We start from the raw sequence: 22,402 nt of genomic DNA, 5'->3' as shown, positions 1-22,402 counted from the left end.
ATATATATATATATATATATATATATATATATATATATATTTCAGGTGACGTATCACCATATATATATATATTTTTTTTAGGTGATTTTCCTTGCAAAACTCATTACTGTGATATGATATTCAAGTGACGTATCACCCAATCCTAAAGCTAAAACTACTTGAAAATTGCAGTATGCCATCCATTTGTTTCTTTGAAAGGAAAAGCACCTTAAAAGCATTAAATAAATAAATGAATTAATGCATACTTTTTTCTTTACTTTTTTTTTTTTGTTGTATCTCCCAATCCTAAAGTTGCTTGTAATTTGCAGTATGTGTGCTGTGCATAGTATGTGAAGTATGCATGAAACAAATGGATTGCTATTTATAATTGCCAAAAAATGAGTAGTTTGTAACTATGGACACTATGTAAAATACTGTATCCCACAATGCAATACAGCGGATGTCACATTTTTGCACGTATTGGATTAAAACTGCGTGTTTTTAGAGTGTTATTAGGCGCTTTCCTTACAGATCTCATCACTGTGACACTTGGCTATTGTGGGAAGTTGCTCACGGGTTGTTTTGAAATAACAGAACGTCACTTGCTGGAATAAACACACCGTTTTCTAAAAATAGTGTGCAGTATGCAGCAAGCATTACGCTAGTGTTTCATTCTGCACATAGTGAGAGAGACAGACATAAAAGCTGAAATAATGTCCTAGTTAAAGCTGATAAAATCAGTTGGCCCTGTTAAGTTTAATATAGTGATCTATTCACAGACGATCAGCGCCAGAGATTCCCAAATAAAGCAGCTGAACTCTGACCCGTGAGTGCACAAGGACGGGTTGTGTTTGTAAACTCACTGAGCACACTGTATGTAAGGCATCATTAATCGTGAACGCTAATAACTGTCAGCGTCTGGCCCTATCAAACGTTACTCTACCAAATGAGGAATCTGTGAGGAGATGTGAAACCAAGTAACTTTCTAAAAATCGCTCACCTTCTTTTCCTTGTGTTTGGATGACAGTTTGTGTGGTAACCGCCGGGCAGAAACCAAGACAGCTGACCTGCGCGTCTGTGATAGTAGACTGAAATTTATTTCACAATAATGCATTAGAAAAATGTGAAAGTATCGGTGTGAAAACATTTTGCTAATGAGGTTTTTGTCTTCTCGTTATAGTGCTGTTCCAAAATTTAATGACCTTCCTAGACAGCATTTTTAAAGCACCATAAGTGCAGTCCTGGCTTAAAGGCTTGTGAAGGGAATCCCAGAATGCATTGTGATAAAAACTCTTTGTGGATGGAAGACGAGGTGAGGGAAATGTTATTTATAATTACACTAAAGTTTTGGGGTCAGTAAGTCCTTGCACTCACCAAGGCTGCATTTATTTGATAAAATTTACAGTAAAAATTGTAAAATTTTATTGCAATTCAAAATAGCCATTTTCTATGTAAATATACAGTAAAATGTCATTTATTTCTGTGATGAATTTTCAGCATCACTACTCCAGTCTTCAGTGTCACATGATCTTCAGAAATCATTTTGATATGCTGGTTTGCTGCTCAAAACATTTATTATTATTATCAATGTTGAAAATAGTTAATATTTTTGTGCAAACTGTGATATATTTTATCTTTCAGGATTCTTTGATGAATAGAAAGTTCAAAAGAACAGCATTTATTTGAAATAGAAATATTGTGTAACATAAATGTCTGAACTGTTTCTTTTGGTCAGTTTAATGTACCCTTGCTGAATACAAGTATTAATTTCTTTACAAGAAAATCAAGAAAACAAGTTTTCTTAGTAGACTAATATAATGAATGGATTTTTGCATTCACAACTAAAAATTTCATTAAAAAAAACTAAAAATAAATAATAATGATAATTTACAGTATTACTGTGTTTTATTGTATTTTTATTAATTGAATGATACATTCTTTTTTTTTTTTTTCGAAAACATGAAAATGTAGTTGTGCTTTCAAACTTTTGAATGCCATTATTTATAACATAATCCATTTATGCAAACTTTCTAGTGCTGCTTAGATGCAGCAAATGTATATATAAAAGCATTACAGTCACTGGAAAGCTATTTATAAGCTCAGTGTGTTTGCACAGATGTCAGAAACCAAAAGTGTGATTGAAAGTCTGAAAAAAAAAAAAAAACTTTTAGTTTGACTTGTTTAAAAGGGTAATTTACCTAAAAAATTTAACATTTACACACCCTCATGTCATTTCAAACCTGTATGACTTCCTTCTGTGGAAGATAAAAGATGATATTTTGAGAGAAGTAAGTCATTTTTTTTTTTTTTGTCCATACAGTGGAAGTCAATGGTGACCAAAGTGGTCTGTCTTCTTTCGTGTTTTACAGAAGAAAGTAAGTCATACAGGTTTTTGGGTGAACTGTTGCTTTAATATGTGTTTAATTATCAGAGAAGCTACTGTTACTGTGGAAACTGCGTATATTAGTACATATTTTAATATTTTGCAAAAACTTCACACATGTATACTTGAAATGACTGTAAGTCGATTTATATGATGTCTGTTTACATCATTCACAGTGCTTCCTCAGATGAGTAAAGTACAGTACACAGTCTCGTAACTTTGGTATTTTTTGCATTTTGCTTCAAATCAAGTTTGTAATGTTGTGATTTAAGCTGGTTTGGTTCATAGAGCAGATCTCTTTATTTAAGGATCTGTTTTAAAACTCTGTGAAGAAAATTAATGTGAAAAACACTTGTGAGAATCAAGGCTGCTTCATGAGTTTTATTATGTAATCTTTATTATATCTTTAATATACTCTATATTTTGATAATAGTTTGAATGTGTTTTATTTTATGTTTATTTTGATAGATTTATTTTTTATTTTAATATTTTCTGTTTTCACTTTCATTTTAAAGTCTTAGTAACAACATAGAACACCCTATCGACACCTTAGCAACCAACAAGAACACCTTTGCAAACACCTAGTAACAACTTAGAACTCCCTAGCAACACCTTACAAACCAACCAGAACACATTTGCATCTACCTAGCAATGACCTAGACCACCCTAGCAACTGACCAGAAAACCTTTGCAGCGACCTAGTAACAACTTAGAACATCATAGCAACACATTAGCAACCAACCAGAACACTTTGCAACTACCTAGACCACCCTAGCAACACCTTAGCAACTGACCAGAACACCTTTGCAACAACCTAGACCACTCTAGCAAAAAACAAGAACACTTTTGCAGCCACCTAGTAACAACCTAGAACTCCCTAGCAACACCTTAGCAACCAACAAGAACACCTTTGCAGCCACCTGGTAACAACTTAGAAATCCCTAGCAACACCTTACAAACCAACCAGAACACCTTTGCAGCCACCTAGTAACAACTTAGAACTCCCTAGCAACACCTTACAAACTAACCAGAACACATTTGCATCTACCTAGCAATGACCTAGACCACCCTAGCAACACCTTAGCAACTGACCAGAACACCTTTGCAGCCACCTAGTAACAACTTAGAACTCCCTAGCAACACCTTACAAACCAACCAGAACACATTTGCATCTACCTAGCAATGACCTAGACCACCCTAGCAACACCTTAGCAACTGACCAAAAAACCTTTGCAACAACCTAGACCACTCTAGCAAAAAACAAGAACACCTTTGCAGTCACCTAGCAATGACCTAGACCACCCTAGCAACTGACCAGAAAACCTTTGCAGCGACCTAGTAACAACTTAGAACATCATAGCAACACATTAGCAACCAACCAGAACACTTTGCAACTACCTAGACCACCCTAGCAACACCTTAGCAACTGACCAAAAAACCTTTGCAACAACCTAGACCACTCTAGCAAAAAACAAGAACACCTTTGCAGCCACCTAGTAACAACCTAGAACTCCCTAGCAACACCTTAGCAACCAACAAGAACACCTTTGCAGCCACCTGGTAACAACTTAGAAATCCCTAGCAACACCTTACAAACTAACCAGAACACATTTACATCTACCTAGCAATGACCTAGACCACCCTAGCAACACCTTAGCAACTGACCAGAACACCTTTGCAACAATCTAGACCAGCCTAGCAAACAAACAAGAACACCTTTGCAGTCACCTAGCAATGACCTAGACCACCCTAGCAACTGACCAGAACACCTTTGCAACAATCTAGACCACCCTAGCAACTGACCAGAAAACCTTTGCAGCGACCTAGTAACAACTTAGAACATCATAGCAACACATTAGCAACCAACCAGAACACTTTGCAACTACCTAGAACACACCTAGCAACACCTTAGCAACCATTTTTTAATTGATCATTTTTATTAGTTGTAATGTCAATATAATTTATTAATGTTCATTAGTTTTAGTTTGTTTTAGTTATATTTTATTTATTTTGTTTCGTTATTTTATTGCTATTTAGTTTTTTTGTTTTTTGCCTTGGAAATTAGTGAAACGTTTATTTTTTTGGTTGATGACAATATCCCTGCAATGAATGCCCTGTAATTATCCTGAAATGCACATTGCTTATTTTCTTTCATCGCCACACGTCATATTGGCTCGTGAAACTGAGCTTTGCTGGGAAGGATGTTTAGAGACCGGACTTCTTGTAAATTGAATTGAATGTCCCCGATTCAGTCTATGCAAACATGGCCTGCCGTGGCCAATCCTCTTATCATGATGTTTGAGCTGCTTCTTTTATGTGGAGTCATTTACAGTGAATCAGAAGTGCAGTGTGTTGATTCAGTGGATCGTGTTTCAGTAAAGCAGCAGCTGCTGGAGTGAGTCACGTCTCTTACTTTCCTTTATCTCATTTCTCTCCTCTAATCGGCACTGTTTGCTTTGGAACACAAACAAGACAAACTGAACTGGTGTTGTGTTTGTCTTTCTCTGCCTTTAACAAGCTGAGCGATCAAACACACACAAACACACACACACACATCTGTCTCTCTCCTCCTCACAGTCGTCAGATAATGAGCTCATTATCATTACGCTCATGAAAAATGACCCTGTTAAAGACAGTGGAGGAGCTCAGGGTGGTCCTTCAACACTACAGCGCCATCACACTGATTTTAAGCAGCGTCTTTCTAAACAAATCAAAATCACATCACAGATGTGTTGCGTGTTTGCTTTTGAACCCAAAACATGGCTGGGTTTCTGTTTAGTTTGAAACTAAGAGGTTTTTTATCAGCTTCACTGCTGAACAGATAGAAGAAGAGTTTATTTAAATAAAACACAGTTTGTGTCATCAATGTACACTAAACAATAATTTTTCAAAGTTGTAAATAAAACAAAAATGATTGGAGCATGTTTTGCAAGAAAATACAATTACTACAAAATTTCACATTTAATTCAATGTGTTTCCTGCAATTTCTTTGTAATTGTGAGATTTACTAAATTAACTAGTGAATTTTTTTTTTCAGTGTACTAAAACTGCAGTGTAGGCTACATAAAAAGGTTGCTAGGTCTAGGGTGTTGCTAGTTGGCTGCAAAGATGCTTGGTTAGTAATATGTTGCTAGTATGTTGTTAGAGTGTTCTGGTTGGTCGCTAAGGTGTTTCAAGGGTGATCTATGACATTGCTAGGTGGATACAAAGGTGTTTGGTTGCTAATATGTTGCTAGGGTGTTCTGGATGGTTGCTAAGGTGTTGTTATGATGAACTGATTAATTTCTAATTGGCTGCAAAGGTGTCTGGTTGCTAAGGTGTTAGTACGGTGTTTGGGGTGGTTGCTAGGTGGCTGCAAATGTGTTCTGGGTTGTTGCCATGTGGCTGTAAAGGTGTTCTCTTTAGGGTGGTTGCTAGGGTGGTCTAGGTCATTGCTAGGTGGTTGCTAAGGTGTTGTTATGGTGTTCTGGGTGGTTGCTAAGGTGTTGATATGTTGATCTGGGTTGTTTCTAAGTGGCAGCAAAGGTGTTTGGTTGCTATGGTGTTGCTATGGTGTTTGCCAGGTGGTTGCAAACGTGTTCTGGTTGGTTGCTAAGGTGTTGCTATGGTGTTATGGATGGTTGCTAGGTGGCTGCAAAGGTGGTCTAGGTCATTGTTAGGTGGCTGTATTTCGTTGCTTAGGTGTTGTTAGGGTGTTCTGGGTGGGTCTATATAGAGTGATAGTCAATGTAAAAAGAGCAAATGGGAGAAGCAGTTGAACACAAAACAGTATAACAACATAAAGTTGAAGATGGTAAACATTATCATTCAACTGAACTGTGCTCTTATGTTTTAAAAATTTTCGGCTACCTTATATGTTCTTACTCGGCACATACTGTACACTGAATTCTATGCTCTTGACATTATGCGTCAATATTTACCAGAAATTGCTTCAAATATAGTGAAATTGCTGTCTGTCTGCTTAAACCCATTCAAACAGATTGACAGTGCGGAGTTGTTTGGAACCATTAAGCTCCATGAACCATGTGACCGCATGGCGGCGAGATCAAAGCATGACCCAACTCTGGTTTTCAACAGCTCAGGTTTGGTTGCTAAGGTGGTCTAGGTAATTGCTAGCTAGGGTGTTATGGATGGTTGCTAAGTGACTGCAAAGCTTTTCTGTTTTGGGGTGGTTGCTAGGTGGCTGCAAAGTTGTTCTGTTTTGGGGTGGTTGTTAGGTGGCTGCAAAGCTGTTCTGTTTTGGGTGGTTGCTAGGCAGCTGCAAAGCTGTTCTGTTTTGGGTGGTTGCTAGGTGACTGCAAAGTTTTTCTGTTTTGGGGTGGTTGTTAGGTGGCTGCAAAGCTGTTCTGTTTTGGGTGGTTGCTAGGCAGCTGCAAAGCTGTTCTGTTTTGGGTGGTTGCTAGGTGGCTGCAAAGCTGTTCTGTTTTGGGTGGTTGCTAGGTGGCTGCAAAGGTGTTTGGATGCTAAGGTGTTGCTAGGGTGTTCTGGGTCATTTCTAAGAGGCTGCAAAGGTGTTTTTTCACATTCTGAACTATAATACTTGGTGTTAGAGGTTTGATCACACCATTAACTTTAATATATTGCATGTAATAATAAGAGCTGCTTAACTTACAGTACCAAGCCATAAATAAATGCTCATTAAAGCTTTGTAGTTTTGTTGTTTTTGTATTTGTCCAGATCATCATCATCCTTGTTCCTTTGCGTGTGCTGATAAATTGGTATTGAGGATGTGAAAAAACAGATAGGTTTAATTCAGGGAAGGAGTTAAAAACAAAGGACAAAAATAAAACCCTCATCAGATCCTCTGATATTGAGTAAACACATTTACTTGTGCAGTTAAAGGGTGAATCTTATGAAAAATAAACCTTAATTTTTTTTTTAATAAAAAGGAAATACATTTAATAATTATATATATATATATATATATATATATATATATATATATTATAATTATATACTATTATTATTATTAAATGTATTAAATTAAATTAAATTACATATATGTAATATAAAGTATAATTATATATACTGTTAAACATCATAATGCTCCATTGTTTAACATGCAGAAATTGTATTTATTTATTTAGATTTATGTGTAAACTGCGACATGGATGTGTTCTTGATATTGTGAGATTAATTTTACATACAATTTGATTGAACTGATTCATGTTGGCTTATAGAGTTGAAACAGAACTGTGGTCTGATGCTCACGTTTGATTAATTAAATAATGACCCTTCATCGAGTTGTGTGACGGACTTTCATGCGTACATTCATGGACTGAAACCATTAACTTGAAAAGCACCATAAATCCAAAAGCCACTGGCGTCACGATTATAGAAACCCAGCTAAATATCCTCTTTGTTTCACCTTTGATGACAGTAATTTGCTTTTCCATCTTTGTTTTTTTTATATCATTGCAGTCTGGCTGAACTTGGTTGTAATCACCAGTGTAAACGTCTTTAAATCCGCAGATGGGACGCATGATAAATCTCCGACAGAGGAGCGCTTAACGCTAATTAATAACAAACCAGGAGCGAAACGTGCCACAGAGTTGGCAGAAACCTCCCGGCCGTGCACCATCCACGTTTATTGCCATGTTCAACGGCCTTGGGAGTCTTCACATTAGTACCAATAACAGTCTGTGATTGGACTTAAGTGCGCGCACAAGGCATTACTTTAAAATCACGCGGGTGTCGAAAGCCTTCTTCAGTAGTGCGAGCCCAAGTGGTAAAGTCTCTAAGGATCGGCCCCTGAGTCCAAGAGCCGGCCAAGGACAACCGGGCCCCGTCCAAAGGGGGTGGGCGGGGGTTTGGCATGGGTTTTTCACGAGGCGATGATGCCCCGTCGCCTGTGGTCTGCAGCCAGTGTGGCAGCACGTAACCAGAGCCAAGGTGGAGCGAGAGGAAGGGAGGAAACTCAGAGCGAAACCATGAAAAATGTCGAGTATGAAAATGTCTCCCTTGGTTTATAGCTGCGCAGACGAGCGTCCAAAAGAAACACATCTTTAAATTTAACTTTAGATGCCTCTTAGACTCTCTTTTTTTCGTTCTTTCTCTTTTCCTCACCCTCTCCCAGCTGGCTGGCAAACGCTTTTGGTTTGTGGAAAAGCAAAGCCAAGTTGCCTGGAAACTGCGAGCATGTTAGAAAATCGCTTGATAATGTAGCTTTTTGGAAATGTGGCAACAGCTCCCGTGTACCCAGATCGGTTTTCAGGGCCGTGAACATGCGAAACACTGAAAACTTTAACACTTTAATGCAGGAAACGTGTAAAAGCAAAGATTTTTAGTCATTTGCAGACAAATGAGAAGGTTAAAGCATAATGATGTGGCAATTTATTCATCTGAAATCAACACACTTTTTTTTTTCCACGTATGAAATAATAGGTTGAAAAATCTAGTTTTTTCTTGTGCTTTTAGACAAAATATTTTTAAAAATTAAAAAAAAAAAAAAGTTTGCATATGTGTTTTGTATTTTGATACATTAGGCTTTAATGGCTCATATAGTCTGATACAGTGAGAATATGGAGGAGAAACAGCTCAATTTTATTCAGAGACTCAAATTGAGCAAAAACAAGCAATTTGGTGAAGATGATGATATTTATATGGACAGAACATAATGAAATTCTGATACTTGTGATGTAAATCAGTGACATCTTTATAGCAGTACAGCAGATACTTACATAAAATCAGGTAAACATCAGTCGTCTTTCTATATCGGTCATTAATATGTCTTAGTACGATGAGATTTAAATGATCTGAACATATGATGATTGAGAGAAGAACATATATATAAGTGTTCCCCAGAAGATGTGAGATGTTCTAGAGGTTTGTGAAGATCATTCCTCCGCTGAGGAACAGTGAAAGTAAAGCTTCTGGAACCAAAGCTCCTCAAAAGATGAGACTTAACCCCAGATTCTCACTGAAATGTGTCACACTACGGAGGTAAAAAGGGCTGAAAGTTTAGCTTTCTTTGAATGACAGCTAAGTAATTATAATTGAGTGTAAACCGTGACTTAACTAGAAAAGCAGAGTTGGGCCGCTGTCCAAAGTCCTGCCACAGTCTGTCAAGTCCTAAACTGAATAATAATACGTTTCTCTTAAGGTGAAGGGTTTGCTTTCTCCGTCTGCACTCACACCACCTCAAACTTTTAAATTAATTACTGCGAAATTAGTGCCACAATCTCAGAAGCGTCCTCTGCCCTCATTTGTGGTTTTAACACATTATGAACAATATTCATTTGCTCTGTATTTATTTAACAGTTGATGTGTTTCTAGTAAAGTGAAGTTAAGCATCTAAAACGCTCGTAATTCTAGTCCTAATTTTATAAAAACAACACATTCCCTTCACGGGACCAGCAAAGGCGTTGATAAATGCATTCAGCAGTGTTATTCCACTGAAATGGTTATTGAATCATTACGACGTGATGTTAAATTACAGGCAGCAGTGTTGTATGTTCTGTAGTAGGTAGAAGCTGTTCGTCAGAGGTTTGTGAGAGCAGACTGGTGCTTTACCTCATAAATCAGACAGAGCACAGGACAACGGTCTAATGTTTCACCAGCGCTCACTGAACCAAATAAAACACATATAGTACCACCTCAGTGCAACTTCTGGAGAATATTCTTAGAAGAAAAGTTAAGTAATGATGCTATATAAAATGTATTATGATAGCATTTTATATAATATATATATATATATATATATATATTATATATATAATATATATATATATATATATATATATATATATATATATATATATATATTTCATATTTTATACATAATGCTTCTTGACATTTACTTACAATTTATACATTTAATATATAAAAATATAATTGTATGTAATATATATTCTTTATTTATTATTATTGTAAATTTTTTATTATATATAAACTTAATTATATGAATATTTTATATATTTTTTTTGATTTTACATATTAAATTTTACATATTTTCGTGTGCATACATATATATTTTATAAAAATTCTAATTTTTATATTATTATATACTAATTTTATAAACATTAAATATATATAACATTTACATATTTTTGGGTGTGTGTGTGTGTGTGTATACACACACATAAAATTCAAAAGTATGTAAATGTTATATTTAATGTTTATAAATATATATACATTATATATGTATATATAAAATAAAAAATAATATATAAATTAATATTTAAAATTATGAGATATAATTTTTTTTATCATTTTAATTATATATATATAATTTTAATTATATATCATTTTAATGAAATTATAATTTTAAGTTTAATTTTAAACTATCAAAAGATTTTATATATTAATTTGACATATCTTACATATTTTATATATTATACCATTTTATATATTATTATTAATATATATATTAGAAATATAAAATAATTACTATACACAATATATAATTTTTATTTTAATTATGTTTATTATAATTTACATATAAAGAGTAATTCATGAGAATTTAACTAATACTTATTTGTTTTTAACGTCCACTTTATTTGGGAAGGTAATGCTTCCTGATTCAGTGTTGGAAAAAGCTCAATTGTTCAAACTTGATTCATTGATGGGCTGGCTTACATTACAGGCCTAAACCCTTCTGGAGAGTGAAACTCTACAGCAGCTAATCAGCGAATCGCTCTCGTCCCGCGGAGATCCGAATCAGTCCCATTAATCCTTCTGCAAATGTGTTTGGAAGCAAAAACACACAGGGCCCTAATTTATTTGAAGCAGCTCCTTACTCAAAACGTCTCGGCCTGCGAGCTGCTCTGCGTCGAGGTCAGAGGGACGTTCGGCTCGCTCTTTAAATAGTGAAGAAACGGCGGACTTTAAATCCTGGGCCAGATGGGATTTCTCCTAGTGATCATAAAAGCTCTGAAGACAGTTCACAAATCAAACGCTGCAGTATTATGTTAAGCTTTTGCACTGTTATTGTTATTGCATGTTTGCGCATACAAACGTAATTCACAACTTCGCAAAGGAGAATTTGAGATTGACGGGCAATTTATGCGCGCATTATGAGGCCGGCTCACAGATAAACGTTTTCCATGGAAAGTGATTGAGCTGCAACTGTAAATGCAGCGTCTGTGGGTCGGAGGAAGAGGTTTGGGTGTAAAGGAGCGCGTGAAGCAGGGCGAGTGGGAATGTCCTGAAGTGGAATTCAATATGTGGGCTTAAGTGGAAAAACCGGAGATCTCCAGAGGTCATCCCTCTTTCCGGAATGAAGGAAAGTAGAGCTCGTGGTGCTTCAGGTGGTCTTTGGTGAAATCATTCATGTTCAGAGCTCTGCTTTCCTGAGAGCTTCGTGTCTCCGTGCGTTGGTCAAAGATGAACTAACATTCATTCTGAAATGACTTTATTATGGCAATATGAACTAAGATTTCATATTATTTATGGCGTTGTTTGATGACATATCATTGGTGTCTGGCCTCTTTTTTTTCCTGGATCCTTCTTTAACCTGAAACTAAAGTTCTAGGAGTTTTGCAGTTGTGTATTTTAGAGGAGATTGTGACAATTTTTTTTTCATTTTACCTCGTTAATAATTTTTATGCTAGCAATTTTTTTTTCATTTTATCTAGTTAATAATTTTTATGCTGGAGATTTGTACGGAAAATTACACATTATATATATATAATAGGACACAATGTGCTGCATTAAAATGAAAGCATCTTCTGTATTGTTTTGTTGTTGTTGTTTTTATATATATACAGGTGGTTTACCTGTTTTTTTTTTATTGTTTTTTTTTTTTAATATTGCACTTAATTTGTTTTATGTTTAACAGAAATGTCTGTAAAATTTATGGATAATGTCCTGGCATTTTCTGTTATATACAGTTACATTTTCTGCATATATATATATATAATATGTTTTGGACAGAATTTTCTTACCAAGGCTGTGTTTATTTAGGAAGAAATATAGTAAATAACATAAAAATTGAGAAATATTATTACAATTTAAAATGGATGTTGTCTGTTGTAATATATTGTAAAATATAATTTATTTCTGTGATGCGCAGCTGTATTTTCAGCATCATTACTCCAGTCTTCAGTGTCACATGATCTTCAGAAATCATTCTAATATGCTGATTTGCTGCTCAAGAAACATTTCTGATTATTATCAATGTTCAAAGCAGTTGTGCCGCTTCATATTTTTGTGGAAACTGATACATTTTATTTTTCAGGATTCACAGAATAGAACCTTTAAAAAAAAAATTTTAACTTTTTAAAAAAATATAAAAGTCTTTACTGACACTTTTGATTAATTTAATGCATCCGTGCTGAAAAAAAAGTATATCTATAAGTAACATTTTCACAGTTGCCATACAAAGTTATACAGTTCAGATGCACAAACGCACACACACACATGCTCACACCCACACCACTGGCTTCATTCACTGTGATTTTGCCGTCTTCTTGCGACAGACAAACTGCTGGGATGTTCCAGATTTATAAATGTCTTTTAAATCCTAATTATTCTCACAGACACTAATGCCCTTAGCAGCCCTGCTTGGGGTTATAGACTTGAACGCTTCTTTGTGGCGCTCTGACGCAACGCTGTTATGAATCTGCTCTTCATGAATGTTCATCTGGATCGTCTCGCAGTAGCTGCTCTTATCACTTTATGAACTGAACTCATTAAACTACATAAACTGCCTGTTATCACAGCCTCATGTAAACAGCTTGTCTCTTTATCAGCGGTTTAATAAACCAGAGAAAACTCCTTTTTTTGCAATACTTGAATGTGCAATAACTCATTGGAAGATGTTAAATATACACTAATAGTAATATCATGAGGCTGTAATATCTCTGGATGGATTATTGTTTAAATCCTCGAATAGTTTCGCCGTGACATTATACACTCCGCCTCATTACATGGCATGTGAAGTGTAGTTTAGACAGACAGAGTCCATAAATGGAGTAGTTTTTGATGCGCAGATCTGAACTTACATTCATAAAACATACTCATCCGCTCTGTTGCTGATATCTGGAGCCAGCGAAGGTATACAAACTATAAATCCAAGCTCTTCGCTCTCTGTTTATTGTTGGACGCCAGATTTCACCCAGCTCACATTTTTCAGGGCGAAAAAGCCTTGGCAGAATTATATTAACCTGACTCTAAAAGGTCCGACAGGCCAAAAGACGCCTATTTCAACATCCATCACAGCCTTATGATGGGAATGACCACAAACAGAGAAAAACTATCAAATGAGATGTTGCCATAATGTATATGGCACAATGGAAACCAGTAGTTTATTCACAATTATTTTTTTAAAAAAAGAATAAGTGATTGAATGTTATTTTACCAGAATGAAAGGCCATCCCAACAACATATCTGGATTAAATCTAAATTAAAACAATTATGAAACGCATAACTAAAAAGGTAAAATAATATAAAACATTTCATTTTCACTTAAATCATTTTCTTGTTTTAATGCGTATCATTATTTGTATGGTGTTCAGTTGTTTACCTAATACATATAGTGAATAATCAATACATGAGCACCATGATGATTTGAATTGGTGAATAATAATAATTGCAATAGATTTGAACTAATGTTTTAACTACTGCTAAAGAGAGAGAGAGAAAAAAGACTCAAACCCGTGCGACAGCTTGCCCGTCATTATGAGATTTACGCGTTACTTTTGTTTAGACTTTTTTTATGTATAATCTATTTCTGCAAAATTGTGAAAATGTCATGAACTACTGAATTATGCAACCGACAAATGCAGGCAACTATTAGCGAGAAATGTGTTGCAAGAGTTCAACATTTATATGAAATATGTACAGTTTAAATAAGAATCAATATTATTATAGCCTAATTGTTATTCAGAAAAAGTGACGAAATTAATTTGACATTAAAGGCACCCGCTGTTTCTTTAATGTATTTATGAATTTATTCGTTTTGAATTTAGGCTAAAGTGCATTGATTTCCATAAATACACCACTTGTAATATTAGTAACAAACGTTTATTTACATTTTCAGTGCAAATACTTACAGACCAAATATAATACAGTCAAGTTTATCAACGTCTTAATTCATGAACGTTCAAGTCCCAAATCGTCATGTGAAGGTCGAGTGGTTCATTTCGGGCAGATCGCTGCTCTCCCCTCTCAATGAAGGTCATGAAGGGTCTGTTTCACAAAGAAAAGATGGCTCGTGTGTGTGTGCGCGCGCGCTCTGTTCTGTGTCTCTGTCCGGGAGACGCTTTCATTCACGTCCATCAGATGCTCACTGCGCTCGGTTCTGTCGTGGAGTTTGTGCTGCATGTGTCGTGCGTGCTGACCGCCAGAGCTCCGGGAATAATCACACTGGCTTTGTTGAGTTCAGAAATGTCCACGTCGCTTTTGTCCTCCGCTCCGTCCTCGAATTCGGACTCGCTCGGTTCGCTTTCGCATTCGGAGTCCCCGCGTTCTTTGGGCTCGGCCTCGGTCGCGGATTTATCCGTCTGCTCTTTCTCTTTGTCCTTCTGCGCCTGCGCTTCTTTGGAATGCCGCCACTTCATCCGCCGGTTCTGGAACCAAACTTTGACCTAAAACAGAAGGAACATCGTTTAGATTTTTTTTTTCAATTCTAGAGAATTTTATATACGTGTTTTTAAAATAAAATGTATTTTTATTTAAATTCATTTATGCATTTGTATTGTCACGCGCCGTTTTGAGATGACAATGAGAGATGAACGTGCATTGTTAGATGTAGTGCACTTTTAGCTGTGAAATATAGAAATGCATACACAGACTCAATCGAAAAGTTTGTCAATTAATTGAAATGACCAAGACAGCTTTCCACACTTGACTGGAAAGTTTTGAAATTCTCTTATCGCATCTTGCTCTCTGTCGTGTTATTTCCGATTTTAAATAAGACAGAAACTCTTGCCCAATTCCCTAAATTAAGATGTTTTGAAACGAAACAACTGCACCCCTCCTGTATTTGCAAGAATTGGTAGCTAATAATTGACTTTCATTTCTCTAAAAAATGAGTGTGTCGCAATGCACGAGCCTCCAGCTGCTAAGGCTCCAGATGGCTCTTTCCTTTATTTGTTTCATGCATTCATTTGCATTAATAATCAGTCGCTCACCTGTGCATCGGTGAGGCCCAGCATCGCAGCCAGCTGTTTTCTGTCCGGCTTCGTGACGTACTTCTGGATTTCGAAGCGTTTCTCGAGGCCTTTCCGCTGGAGGTTGGAGAACACTGCTCTGGACCACGACCTTTTCCTCTTGTAAGTCTGTGGCATTGTGTCTTTGGAAAGCACCGCGTACGGCCCTGTTTGAGTCAAACAACACACACGCCATTAAAACACAACAGAACCTGCAACAGAACCCGAGAATCCAGTATGACCGGGGTGCATGCTATTCAGTCGCATGTGCAAAGTAACCACTGCACACGCATGCAAAATGATAGTAATAAGGAGCGTCTCCTGCTCTTTAGGGCTCGATTGGGATGTCTACACTACCTGGGAAGGTGTCTTGAAACTGATGTTGCCCTGATTGTCTGGCGGCATTGCTAATTGAACCCATCATGGAGGAGGTTTCGCTCATGGTCGGGTCTATGGACGCGAAGTAAGGGCTGGCAGACACATGGACTGCTGACTGCCGATTCGGACTAACAATCGATGTGAAATCTGTTACAGAACGACAAACACCAAACAATTCAGCTAAAGTTCCAATTCAATTTGTATTGGCTTTTCTGAACAGGGCCATACGCGCGTTGGGTTGGACGCGTCGGAATGAATCTAATAGTTTCGTTCTTTTCATTAGAGTGACGTGACGCTTACCAGAAAAACCCCGTGTGTGATTCACCAAAATACGTCTTACCTCTCAACGATGGAGATTCTTTTCCCTTCGGCTCGAAGTCTGTGGATAATATCCGATCAATCCCGAACTTGAGGTCTTTGCTCGACAGCGGAGGCGCGGATTGCGCGTTCATCACGGCTCTGGATGTGAAGTGTATTCCATGCCTGTGATACGCGGACGCGCTTGGAGTGACTGGGGACGGGCGTAACGGGGATCCCCGGGCCCCGATGTGAGCCATAAGCGAAGACGAACCGGGGATGTTCTCAGCATCTCCAACGTGCAGAATATCAGCGATGCAGAACGAGGGCTTCTTCATGCTGTCCACCCCAAAACCGCCCGAACAGTACGCGGTCCAAAGGCTAAAGTTCGATGCGTAAAACGGATTGAGTCCCGTCGTGTACATCCCGGCAGGCAAGCCAAAAATTCTCGACACAGAATCGCAACAACTACATGTAATGAGTGCGAGCAGACGATCAGGTTTAAGGAGTTGCCCTCTCTCGCGTTTCTCCTCAAGTATGAAACTCCAGACAGGAGTCCAAAAAGCTCTAAGCAGGAGTTCCGTTATTGATTGGCTCTTTGTGAGCCAATGGAAGTTGACAGAACGGTCCAACACGCCCCAAACACGAAGAGCACTTCCAGGACGACTCTTAAAAATCACCACGTTTATTAAATGGCGAGGGTTCAGATGATACAACCATAAACATCTTCAGTGTTTATTTTCAGTGTGTTCATTTTCAATGAATCAAATTGCAATTTTAATTAGATATATAAAAAAAAAAAACATATTGAAACCCATTTATTTAGCTATTCCACGAGTTATTAAATATAAGCCATGTATAAATAACCTACACAAATAAAATTTTGGGGGGGAATTTTAGCGAATTTATAGTTTTACTAGGATGCATTATACAGAACTAGAAAGACTGACCCACATAATAGTTATATATATATATATATATATATATATATATAGTTAGTATATTAATAGTTTTTTAATGGTGCACAGTTTATGATAATTGGAAAATAATTATTTAAGATGATAATTTTAGAAGATGATGTAATATAAATGATGCATTCGTGATTATAAAAAACAATAGCATGGTTTTGCATGCATTCGCTGCGCTTCGGATCGGTTTTCTAATTTCCAAAAATATGCAAACAACAAACTCTGATAATAAAACGATCCACAATCACTAGGCTTTATTCAGACGCCTGTAAGTGTGTTCTGTTAGGAAACAGGAGTTTCTCGATGCAGGTCATCCTGTTTTTGATGAGCTCTGATTCAGGCTAAATGAGCGGATATTCCTGCTAGATTAAGGCCAAAAATAGAAGATGCTTTAGTATTTTAGGATACAGCAGAGGACCCTTGTTTCCTCCGACTCGGAGAGGTGGAACTTTATAATGAGTGTTAGCACTTCCTTTTTTCAATATTTGTGCAACTTTATCTCAACTCGCAAGTCGCGCGGTGACGCAAATCCGTCCTTATGCTTATAATAAACAGAGGAAATCTATTCTCCCCTTAAACGAAAACACAATTAACTTCATCGAGGCGATACTTCATCCATATGCACGACTTTACATTACTAGGCCAAAAATAGTGCGCTGTTTATCACAGAAAAACAAAAACAGATCGATTATAAAATAAAATAATAGTTGTTTGTCAACACTTTCCAATTGCATATAATATAATTAACTTGCATATATTTACATAAAATATGTATGCGTGCGAAAGAGTTTCTAGAATGCATTACAGATGTTGATTGCTATGTTATGTTTATGGTCATTAATGAGCGCAGATTATTTTTCCCCATGGTGTTTTTTAGAATCTCTCTTCCTCTGATGGCGTTCATTAGTCGTGATTCATTACCGGAAAGGTCAGTGACCCTGACTGCCTCCTATCACGGTGTTTTCGAATGACTCTATTCCGGTTTAAATTTAGAGATGAAATGTAGCGCTTTGCTCTCGATCAAGCAGTCAACACAATCCAGGGAAGAGGATGCGGAAGACGCGCCGCGGGTGACCGCGCACGTTATTTCAGGTGCCGGTGAAATATTCGAACGCTGAAAGGCCCGAGACTCACGCGCGAGATCATAAAACAAGTCATAAAACCACTGCCATCTCACTGTATTTATTAATGCATAGAATTTAACAGAAACAACTGTTCTAAAACATTCAGTGCTTCTCTGACAACATGCATCTTTTTCGGTGTTTAAAGACAATGTATTCTGCTGAATATTTTATAGAATTTGTACATTTATATGTTATTAAAAAACAAAATATTAGCAGACATGCCTTAGTAAAATTGCATTTAAAGATTCTCAATTCCTGCTTGCCACAGACTTACAATTTCTACGTTCTTAATATTATATATAGGCCTATCAAAATATATTTACTTTGTGTTCCAATATAACCTATTCAATAATTCTATTATGAAAAGTTAATTATACTTGAATTTATTTCTAATCATTTGAGGAAAAGATTATACAAAATAATTTACAGAATGTAACGTATCTCTTATTATATAACACATAAACACTAATTTGCTTCCTTTAAAAAAAAGTTTAAATAAATAGAAGATTGTAGTTATTGTTATTAAAGTTAGTGAGTGACAACCTTAAAATTTGTAATGAAAGATGCGTTTATATAAGCTACACACACACACACACACACACACACACACACACACACACACACACACACACATTAATAAGGAATATCATGCTCAAGTTAAAATATCCAGGATGAAAGTTTCGTCTACGGAAGAAAACAGGTTCAACCCAGAGTTTCCGGATATCTTTATTGTCCATATCCATATCTGCATTCCTATCTATATCTACGCCTGTATTGTGATAAATATATTTGCGTTGAAAGCCCACAGTCATCTGCTGTAGTAATTAAAGCGATCTGTTCACAGAAGATGCAAAACATCAGAATCATGCGCAGTTCTCACTGCAGGAACTCCATGTATTTTTATGAATGAAGAGTATTAAAACAACACTGCGTGCATGTCTGTCGTGGTCAGATAAAACATTACACTTGCCTTAATGACTTAGTGATTTGAACTGCTCTGTCTTCCTGTTTGCAGTGATAACATCATCATCTGTTCCTCTGGGAGTGACTTTATTTCTGGACCCCATCAGGAGCATCTGTCTGTCAGCAGTGACGGGCCCGTCATGCTGGAAACACTGGGAAATTAAAATATCATAATCGTTAAATGCCGATCATGGGAAAGTTTGGAGACCTTGTGGAATTGGTTTGTTTTTCCAAATTCCCTCTGGTTGATGAAATCGCCGTCCGGAGAGCTGAATGGCGATCTGGCCAGCTCACTGCGGTTCATTTCGGGGCTCTGACAGCCTCGGGAAACGTTTGTCACGGATTATTAATTGCGTTTTTAAACGCACCCTTGACAGAATGAAAATCCTTCCATAACTAGCTATAATCATATTAGTGAAGCAGCGCATACAAATATAGACGTTTTAGTTTGACTCCAACTGAACTTAACAGCACGAACTCATTTCATTTAATCGAATTATATTGCATAAGTTAAAAAAAAAAAAAAAAAAAAAAAAGGAAAAGAAGAGATGTCGTTTAATGCGAATACAGAAATGAATTGCAAATTCATTGAGTGTCATCATTCCACGAGTCCTAACATCTAAAGGAAGGTAGCCTAGTTGGTGCAGTGATTTAATACACAGGAGCTGGTTAACAGGTGTTTCGTAGCTGTTAGTAGATATGCGTATTAGCTATATCACCGCTGTAGACCAATCAAAACCATCGGTATTCAATTACATAAAACATCAATAGTTCAACCAAGAACCACATATAAGCAGTGTACGAATGAGGCCTATTTAGTGATTTTTAGATATCAGCAATCTGTTGAGTTTCATCTCGCGAAACCTATTTCCATTTGGCAGCCCTATAGCCAATAAACTAATATATATATATATATATATATATATATATATATATATATATATATATATATATATATATATATATATATATAATATATATATATATATATATATATATTTATATAATATTAAAAACAACTACAATATAGTTATTTTTATTTATCGTTAAAGTGTATCGGAAAGCACTCGAATGTTCTACTGTTTCTATGGTTACCTCACTTGTGTTACAGCCACTGATCCCTAGTAAAGATCATTGGTTATAGCCTATATTTACATTTATTCATATATATATATTTTGGCGTCTCCACAATATGCCTGTAATGAACAAAAATAGTTTTTTTGGAGAGCAGAGGGTCACAGGTTCCCATTCCGCTCTACACAAGACAGACAGACTTTTTACAGACAATCAGCGCAGACTATCCCTTTGAGTAAAAAACAAAAGAAAAACAAAGTCTGTATTAATCCACCTTATTTTTAACGAGAGAGTTTACTGCGCTTCGAGTTATTTACTGATATGGCCAATGAATCAAAAAAAAAAAAAAATCATTGGTTTAACGCAGCCTTAACTCTTTTTTTTTTTAGTGATTCATAAAGAAATGATATCCACTATATAAATAATAGAATGTAATCATTAACATAACTCATTTACTTGGGGGAAAAGCAGGAACTGTAGTATCCAATGATGCTCATGATGTCAAGGGCCGATATCGGTCGAGTGTCAGGCCTTGTGTTTACATGAGCAGCGCAGGTTGAAGTCTTTGGCCTTTTGTGCGGAAGGGAATCCAGACGTGCCACTTACTCTTCTCCTTCAGTACACACGGGGTTAAATCAAAAGTGAGACGCGGAAAGGTCATAACAAAGCATTACAGTGCAGTCGGAGATCCAGCTGAAGATTCACCCACAGAGCTCCTGCTGGCCCGGTTAGGCCCCTTAATGGTCCGCAGTGATCGATTGTGCACTTGTTTACTCAAAGTCATCGCTTTTGAAGGAAGCCAGATGCTTCTGCAGCTCTGGAACATAAGCGTTCATGATCCCAAACGCGTGATGAATTAGTGCAATAACGCGACGTTTAATGGAAGGAACGCGCGTGACATATCACTACATCTTAAAGATGAAGTTATAACTTTCAATTATACTTGCATGGTTTTAAAAGATTTAAAAGTGCCTAAAATGAATTTATATAAAATCAAATAGTTATATATTCTTTTTACGTAATTATGCATCAATTTGTCTCTGTAGTCAAATGCACTAATATTTTCATACATTATAACTTTTTGTTTTATATATTTGAAGATGTTGTAAATAAAATTGTAAAAAAAAAAAATAAAAAAAAAAAATGGTCAAATGTTTTTTGAATAATGTAAAAGAAAATAACATATACAGTAGTTAAATAATACTTAAAAATCTTGTAATTTTCATTAAACAATAACAAATAATATGCAATTTCTCATTTTTATACAATAAAATGACTGCTATTTCCATGCATTACGTTGTTTTATATTATTCTATTTAAAAATTCTATTTATTTTTTTGAATAATGCATGAATAATCTAAAATAAACCTAATATTTCTATAAAAACGACCTATCACAGCAGTCAATATTACTTTTAAAATTATAAAACAGAAAACGACCATGAATAAATAATAAAGTAACGCATTGTTAATGATTCTGCCCCAATTAAAAAAAAAAAAAAAAAAAACTAAGTTAACATTACTCTTCAGATAAATTCTTTCTTTAAGCAATTATTCAATCATGCACATTCATATGCATAAGTAGAGATGTGCATTGCATGAACAGAACTGTGTGCATGTTGATGTTTTCAGTGCATCCTAATGCTGCTCTCTTGTGGTGAAGTCACTGATTACAGCCTCAGACCCCGATGCTTAGATACTCTAATTAATTCTTACAACAGATTCATCAGGTTAAAAACACACTTTTGTTTGGACAACATTCTCAGACATCATCTGCCTGCTGTGTTACTTTAATTGGCCTCGTCTGTTCTAATAGATTTGAAACTGTCCAGATTTGAGCCGTCTCATTTCCCAGAGCAGGCGTGTGTCTGGGGAGCCACTCAGTGTAGAATCCAAACACATTTGGCAGCAATAGCCCATATTTCATCAGTCTTTACTGCATATTCATTCCTGCAATCCCCAATGCGACGAGAGTCAGCTGTTAGAATACTTCCTTATAAATGTCATCCTGAGAGCTTCTGATTCAAGATTTGAATGTCATGGACTCCCAAACACACTTTTCTTTAAACATCATTGTTCGGATTACACAAAATTAGCATGATTTCATCCCGAAAATCCAGCATCCGGAGTATTTGTGAGGAATATA

At 36.2% G+C, this 22,402-nt stretch overlaps 1 protein-coding gene across 2 annotated transcripts; it reads right to left on the bottom strand.

Annotated features, from left to right (window-relative positions):
• Positions 1-14,307: 14,307 nt before the first annotated feature.
• Positions 14,308-16,676, bottom strand: LOC109113522 (H2.0-like homeobox protein). Of its 2 annotated transcripts, XM_019126323.2 has the most exons (4): positions 16,172-16,676; positions 15,811-15,978; positions 15,436-15,620; positions 14,308-14,889 (listed from the first exon to the last, which is right to left on the bottom strand). In XM_019126323.2, the coding sequence occupies exons 1-4, from the start codon at positions 16,551-16,553 to the stop codon at positions 14,581-14,583; spliced, it is 1,044 nt and encodes a 347-aa protein (XP_018981868.1). In that variant the 5' UTR covers positions 16,554-16,676; the 3' UTR covers positions 14,308-14,580. The 2 variants fall into 2 exon arrangements, with proteins under 2 accessions (XP_018981868.1, XP_018981869.1); XM_019126324.2 differs by lacking the exon at positions 15,811-15,978.
• Between the last annotated feature and the right edge of the window lie 5,726 nt (positions 16,677-22,402).

This window comes from Cyprinus carpio, chromosome A20 (assembly GCF_018340385.1).
Source record: "Cyprinus carpio isolate SPL01 chromosome A20, ASM1834038v1, whole genome shotgun sequence".
In the NCBI taxonomy this organism is placed as follows: domain Eukaryota; kingdom Metazoa; phylum Chordata; class Actinopteri; order Cypriniformes; family Cyprinidae; genus Cyprinus; species Cyprinus carpio.
The sequence above is the reverse complement of the archived record's forward strand: the minus strand, read 5'-3'. Positions and strand labels throughout refer to the sequence as shown.

Coding starts and splice junctions, on each gene's coding strand:
- LOC109113522 (XM_019126323.2), bottom strand. CDS start 16,553: ATGTACACGACGGGACTCAATCCGTTTTACGCATCGAACTTTAGCCTT. Junction 15,621..15,810: donor GTTTCAAGACACCTTCCCAG/GTAGTGTAGACA, acceptor TGACTCAAACAG/GGCCGTACGCGGTGCTTTCC. Junction 14,890..15,435: donor TGGGCCTCACCGATGCACAG/GTGAGCGACTGA, acceptor CTTCTGTTTTAG/GTCAAAGTTTGGTTCCAGAA.